Source organism: Cynocephalus volans, chromosome 10, assembly GCF_027409185.1.
Source record: "Cynocephalus volans isolate mCynVol1 chromosome 10, mCynVol1.pri, whole genome shotgun sequence".
Lineage (NCBI taxonomy): Eukaryota > Metazoa > Chordata > Mammalia > Dermoptera > Cynocephalidae > Cynocephalus > Cynocephalus volans.
In genome coordinates, this window is record NC_084469.1 from 95,976,961 (window position 1) to 95,984,448 (window position 7,488).

Sequence of the window (7,488 nt, forward strand, 5' to 3'; positions counted from 1 at the left end):
TGAGGGGGCCATGACCCGAGGCTGGGCTTCCCCGTGGGTGGGTCCAAGTCCCCTGCCTCCCCCTGTGTGCCTGAGTCTCCAAGGACGGTCCCCATCCCAGCTCCTGAAGGCAGAGCCTCCACAGCCATGACCCTGACACTTCTCCTGGCCCTTGCCCTCTGGGCGGGGTGCTCACCCTGCGGTGGATGGAAAGGTACCTGGGATCCCTGGGGGACAGAGTTTGGGGGGGGGGGTCTAGACAGAGGGACATTTTCTGGAGATTGGGCCTTAATCTTCTGCCTTGGATTGTGAGTGGAGTGGGGTGGGAACTCACATGCCTACTGTATGCCCACTGGTGGAGTTACCATCTGATCATATGAATGGGAAAACTGAGGCACAGAGAGACACCCCCTCCCTACTCCAAGGTGACAGCCAGCGAGCGGCAGCCGTGGCCTGGAGATATCTACAGATCTACACACATAGACGTATACATGTGAACTGCTTGCATTGATTTTGGAATAGAAAACACACTCCTGAGCTTTGAAACAAAACTGTTGCAACAAGGGGATACAGTAAAACCTCTCCTTACTGCCCCTCTGAGGCTCCTTAAACCTTAGTTTTTCCCCATCTGGAACATAAGCTAATAATTCCTGCCTCGGTGATTTGTAATAGTAGTGAGAAGTGATGTTGGTGCCTCTCGTGTATTCATTCATTCCACAAGCCTTGATTAGGCACCTACTGTGTGCCTGGTGCTGGCTGGCCACATGGCAGGGGCTGAGCATACAGTAGAGTTGTGTAAGTCTTGGGGTGAATCAGAATTCATGTTCCTCTCTCTTCCTCGGGGGACCCAGCAGCTCCAACCCAGCCCAGGGTGCAGTGCCGAGCCTCTAGGTACCCGATCGCTGTGGATTGCTCCTGGTCCCTGCCGCCAGCTCCAAACTCCACCAAATCCACATCCTTCATTGCCACGTACAGGTCAGAGAGCCTGGAAGGGACCCTGGGGACACTGGGCTTCCCGGAGAGTCCAGAACACTGGCCCAAATAGCCCTCAGATCAGGAAAACTGGAGACTCAGACATCCCAAACTCCAAGCCTTTGGAGTTCTAGAGAAGTCCTGTCCAATGGAAATATACTTCTTAAAGTGATATATTCCTATGGCAAGCCACATGGGTAGTTTAAAACTTTCCAGTATAGGTTGGTTGGCCGGTTAGCTCAGTTGGTTAGAGCAGTGTTATAAGACCAAGGCCATGGGTTCAGATACTGATCAGCTGCCAAAATAAATAAACAAATAAAACTTACCAATGCCTACATTATGATTTAATGTAATTGAATAATTATATCTCTATATTTAATTTATATATTTAAGTTTATATTTATAATTTATATTTATAATTAATTTAAGAATCATGGAATATAAATATTCAAAACATTATTGTTTCCACATGTTGTCAATTTTTTTTTTTTTTTTTAAATGACCGGTAAGAGGATCTTAACCCTTGACTTGGTGTTGTCAGCACCACGCTCACCCAGTGAGCAAACTGTCCATCTCTATATGGGATCCAAACCCGTGGCCTTGGCGTTATCAGCACCGCACTCTCCCGAGTGAGCCACAGGCTGGCCCCTACACATGTTGTCATTTTTAAAAAATTAATGAGACTGAAATTTTTTGTTTGTTTTTGGCGGCTGGCCAGTACATGGATCCAAACTACACTCTAACCAACTGAGCTAACTGGCCAGCCCTAAATTCCTTTTTTTGTGCTGTCTTCAAAATTCCATGTGTATTTTACACATCAGCATTTAAACTCATATGCTAAATTTTCTTCGGCAGTGTTTGATCTGTATGTAGATTTTATAAAATTTGCACTTGGAGTTGGTAGATTCACACAACCAAGTTGAACTAAACAACTTTTAGAATTCCTGAAAACTTTAGATTAAATTCATACATTTAGATTCAATAAGTCAGAGTAAATTAAATTTAAAGGTCTCACTCTGTTGCACTAGCCACATTTCAAGTGCTCAATGGCCATGTGTGGCTGGTGGCTGCCATCTGAGATGATGCGGCATAGAACACTGTGAAGTCTGTGAAAGTTCTATCGGATGGTGCTGGGCTCGAGTCTTGACATCCTAAAGTCTGACATCCTGGGCTCTCAGAAATTGAGAGAATTGGGGCTGGCCAGTTAGTTCACCCAGTAGAGCATGGGGCTGGTAACACCAGCTTCAAGAGTTCAGATCTCCAGACAGGCCAACTGCCAAAAAAAAAAAGGAATATTATATTAGGGGCTGGCTGGTTAGATCGATGATTTGGTAAGAGAGCAACCTTGTAACACTAACCTCAAGGGTTCAGATCCCCATACTGGCCAGGTGCCGAAAAAATAAATAAATTGAGAGAATCTCATCATTTTAGATTCCAGGGTCTATGAATCCATAGACCTCCACAATGTCAGCATCCTAAAATTGGCATGTTGTGGGCTGGCTGGTTAGCTCAGTTGGTTAGAGCGCAGACTTAATAACACCAAGGTCACGGGTCCCTGTACTGGCCAGCTGCAAATAACAAATAAATAAATAAAAAATAAAATTGGCATGTTGACATTCCAGAAGGCAGCTTTAGAATCTGGACCCTTGTGGTTTGTTCCCCCTGACCCTAGGTCGTCACAGGCTCTGTGACGTAGTGGCACAGTACCCCTGGGCCCACATGGCCAGCTAGTGGTAGAGCCATCAGCAGGACCCCCACCCCTGGGCTGCTCGCCCACTGCATCCGCCTGCCCCCTCCTCATGCTTAGGGTCCAGGGACAGGCCCGACCAGCAGGAAATGCTGAGGTCCTCAGACTGTCCACCCTGTGTCCAGGCTTGGCATGGCTGCCCAGGGCGAGAGCCAACCCTGCCTCCAGCTGACACCAGAGGCCACCGGCTGTGCCATCCCAGACATCCAGCTGTTCTCCATGGTGCCCTATGTGCTCAACGTGACGGCCATCCACTCCCGGGGCAGCAGCAGCAGCTTCATGCCCTTCATCCCAGAGCACATCAGTGAGTGGGGGCAGTGTGGGGGGAGCTGTCCTCTTGTTTCTGCTCCTCCTCCTCGCTCACCTGTCATGCAGTCCTGTGACTCCATCTTCACAGTTAATCAAAAATCTGACCTTTCTCTCCCCTCTTCTGTCTCCATCTGGTCCAGCCCCATCATTACCCACCTGGACCAGCACAGTCCCCTCTGCCCTGGTCCCCACAGTCTGTCCTCCCTGCAATAACCATCCAAGGGCACCAGTGAGCACCTGAGTCAGGACATGTCCCTCCTCTGCCCACAGCCTTCCATGGCTCCCACCTCCCTTTGGGGGAAAAGCCCAAGTCCTCAGCGTGACCCAGCAGGCCCTGCACAACCTGCCCCGTCCCCTTCCTGCCCTGCCCCCCTCCCACTCTCCCTCTCACTCACTCTGCTCCAGCTACACAGGCCTCCTCGCTGTTCCTCCAACTGTCCAGGCACAGTCCTGCCCTAGGGCCTTTGCACATGCTGTTCCCTCCACCTGGAACACCTCCCAGATGTCCCCACAATTTCTTCCTTTACCTCCTTCAGGTCACTACTCCAATGTTACTCCCTCAGTAGGCCTCCCCCGTGCACAGTGTGAAAAATTGCAAACCTTCATATATTGCTGGTGGTTAGTGCAAACAGTCTAGCAATCCCTCAAAGGGTTAAACATGGAACTACCATATAACCCAGTAATACCATTCCTAGGAATCTACTCAAGGGAAATGAAAACATACATTCACACAAAAACTTGTACACGAATATTCATGGCACAATATTCATGGTGGCCAAAAGGTAGAGACAACCCAAGTGTCCATCAACAGATCAATGGATAAACACAATGTGGTCCATCCACACACTGGAACATCACTCAGCTGTGAAAAGGGACGAGCCTCTGACACATGCTACCACGTGGATGGACCTTGAACACCTTACGGTCAGTGACAGACGCCAGACACAAAAGGCCACACAGTGTGTGATTCCATTTATACAAAATGCCCAGAACAGGCCAATCCACAGAGACAGAAAGTGGATTCGTGGTTGCCAAGGGCTGCGAGAGGGGGTGGGGAGTGACTGTTGATGGGGAGGGGTTTTTTTGGGGGGGTGATGGAATGTTCTGGAAATAGTGGTGATGGCTGCACAACTCTGTGAATGTACTAAGTGCCAGTGAATTGTGCACTTTAAAATGGTGTTTTACACTTTGTGAATCATGTCTCCAAAAAACATTGCAACTCACTCTTGTCCTTGTACTCCTAAGCTTTCTTTCCTACTCTGTGTGACCTATTGATTTGTTTCTTGTTTCTTGTCTTCTCCTGATGGATTGTGAGCTCCAAGAGGACAGGGTGGGTCAGTCTAGGTCCCTGCTGTATCCCTCGTGCATGGGACAGTGCCTGGCACTCTGTAGACTCTCAGTAAATATTTGCCCTTTGAATTATTGCCCCCGATCTTGCTTCCTGCATGTCTATCAGTTAAACCTGACCCTCCAGAAGGTGTGCACCTGAGCCCCCTCCCTGGGCAGCGGCTGCAGGTGCAGTGGGAGCCCCCCCGGTCCTGGCCCTTCCCGGAGATCTTCTCCCTCAAGTACAGGATCCGCTACAAGCGTCACGGAGCTGCCCGCTTCCGCCAGGTGAGGAGGACAAGGGGATCTAGGAAGGGTGGTAAAATGGCTCGTGCAAAAGCCAGCAGGTGCGCTGGGGTCTCGCACATAGTTTGGGGTGACTAGTGTGTAAAATAAAAGCAGCCCAGCATTTCACTCGTGCGTATCCACCCAAAAGAACTGAAAACAGAAATTCAAACAAGTATTTGTACATCCATGTTTTTAGCAGCCTTATTCAGAATAGCCAAAAGGTGCAGACAACCCGTGTCCATCAACTGGAGAATGGACAAACACAATGTGGTCCATCCATGTACTGAAGTATTATGCAGCCATGAAAATGAATGAAGCTCTGACACACGCTACCACGTGGGTGGACCTTGAACACGTCACGCTCAGTGACAGATGCCAGACACAAAAGGCCACATAGTGTGTGATTCCATTTACATGAAATGTCCAGAACAGGCTGATCCACAGAGACAGGAAGTGGATTTCTGGTGCTGGGGGCTGGGGGAGGGGATGGGGAGTGACTGCTGATGGGGACAGGGTTTCTTTTGGGGGTGATGAGAATGTTCTGAAATTGGATATAGGTGAAGGTTGCACAACATTGTGAATGCACTAAATGCCACTGAATTGTTTCTCTTTAAAATGGTTGATGTTATATGAATTTCACCTAGATGAAAAACAAATCTATTGTTTTAAAATTTTTTTAAAATAAGGACTGGCAGGTTAGCTCACTTGGTCACAGCGTGGTGCTGATAACACCAAGGTCATGGGTTCAGATCCCTGTACCAACGAGCCTCCCAAAACAAAACAAACAAAAAATGAGATAGAATTCTCAGGCCACAAAACTCATCCTTTTAGAGCATACCAGTCTGGTTTTTTGATTATATTCACCAAGTTGTTCAACCATTCATTAATCTCCATTTAAAACCAAAAGAGCACATCTAGCATGTGTATGGGACAACTCAGGTGGAGCGAGGGAGGGAGATGGACAAGGCTGGAGGTCTTAAAGTTGGCTGTGGTGGCTGGAATGGGACATTGTAGGAGAGAGGGTGTGGAGCATCAGGCACAGAGGGAGGGACGGGCAGGAGAGAGAACAGAAAAGATGCAGATGACAGAGTGTCTCATTTGTCCCCATAGGATTTTAATTTATGAAGGTGACTGGGGCACAACACTGAGTGGCCAATGCCATGGAGAGAAGAATTTATGGCTGACGCTTTCTGAGAACGCACCACGCAGGGCCACACGGGGAAGCACCAGGTTATGGCAGGAGGCAGAAGCAGCCTTTACTGGGGCTTCCATGGGAAAGAGCATTGAGACAGGGCAAACAGGGTAGGATCGGCCAGTTTGAATAATTCTGGGGGGTTTTAGGCTATAGGGGTGGTCTCTGGTTGCCTGGCCCTGGGATGATTTAGGGCAGGGGAATTATTGCCTTTCTGTGTGACAGCAGGAAAAAGACAGTGGTTAGGGGTGTAGACTCAGGATTGGTTGGTTTGCATACAAACAGTGAGCTCCTGGCCAAACCCTTTGGTATCTCCAAGAATTGGCCAGCCCTGGGAGGGGCAGCCTCTCCCTGGCAAGCAAGATTTTTAAGATGTCAAAACATCATGAGGTACAGAAAAGAAAAACCATGATTAAAACAATGGGGCTTAATGATAATACCAAGGTCCAGGGTTCGATCCCCGTACCAGCCAGCCACCAAAAAAAAAAAAAAAAAAACGCATGGGGCCAGGGGGAACGGAAGCATTGAGACCATCCTAGAGGCCCTCGTTTGGGCCCTGAGAAGAGGAGGAGGATTTGGGGGGATGCGTGGGGGTCCTGGTGAGGGAGGACTCTGACAAGTAAGACCCCCCTAGAGGTTGATGTGTCCAGGAAGGATTCCTGAAAGAGGTGGCTTTGGGATCGTCTTAGTCCATCTTGTGCTGCTATAACACTGGATAATTTATAACAAACAGTAGTTTATTTGGCTAACAGTTCTGGAGGCTGGGAAGTTCAAGATCAGTGTTGCATCTGGTGAAGGTTTCCTTGCTGAGTTATCCCATGGCCGGAGGTGGAAGGGTGGGCGAGACAGCTCATGCAAGATTGGGAAGGGGGCTGAACTCATCCTTTTATCAGGAGCCCACTCCCGAGATAACAACATGAATCCATTCATGAAGGCAGAGCCCTCATGACCTAATCACCTCTTAAAAGTCCCCCCCGACACTGTCGCATTGGGGATTAAGTTTCCAACACATAAAATTTGGGGGGCCCATTCAAACCATAGCAGGGGCCAAGCACTGCAATACAGATAGTTTAGGATTGGGAAAGGACAACGCTGTGAAGGGATGTGTACAGGGCATGCTGTGTAGGATGCGCAGCTGGGAACAGAGTCTGGGAGCAGAGTCTGGAGCAGGGAGGACTAACAGTTCAGGTTTGTGGTTCTGTGCACAGTGGTGTCTCCCAGGCTCCTCATTCTAAGGACCTGACCCTCTCTCTGCTCTTAGGTGGGGCCCATTGAAGCTACGTACTTCACCCTCAGGGCTGTGCGGCCACATGCAAGGTACTGCATCCAGGTGGCTGCTCAGGACCTCATGGACTACGGCGAATCAAGTGACTGGAGTCTTCCTGCCACTACCCCCCTGATCCTGGGCAAGTAGTGGGGGCTTCCCCATGCCCCAGTAGAAGAGCCGGGTCCTTGACACCCACCCACCCCATACCACCCACTTTAGGGCATATGGTATCCGCCTTGCCTTGGTTTGAGTCCTGGCTTTGCTGCTGCCAAGATGCTGAGCAATCGTGAACGACTGACTTTGCCTCTGTGAGCCTCAGTTTCCCACTCTGTGAAATGGTGATGTACTGTCTCCTTTGACCACAGTGCAGGGCTTAGTGGACTGTCTTGTTTAATTTAAACAGTAGGC

The 7,488-nt window shown here is 49.2% G+C and overlaps 1 protein-coding gene across 1 annotated transcript; it reads left to right on the plus strand.

Moving 5' to 3' along the window:
* Positions 1-126: 126 nt before the first annotated feature.
* Positions 127-7,227, plus strand: EBI3 (Epstein-Barr virus induced 3). The gene is made up of 5 exons (XM_063109037.1): positions 127-191; positions 820-954; positions 2,824-3,002; positions 4,464-4,621; positions 7,075-7,227. Exons 1-5 carry the CDS (start codon positions 127-129, stop codon positions 7,225-7,227), a joined length of 690 nt encoding a protein of 229 aa, XP_062965107.1.
* The last annotated feature ends 261 nt before the right edge of the window (positions 7,228-7,488 follow it).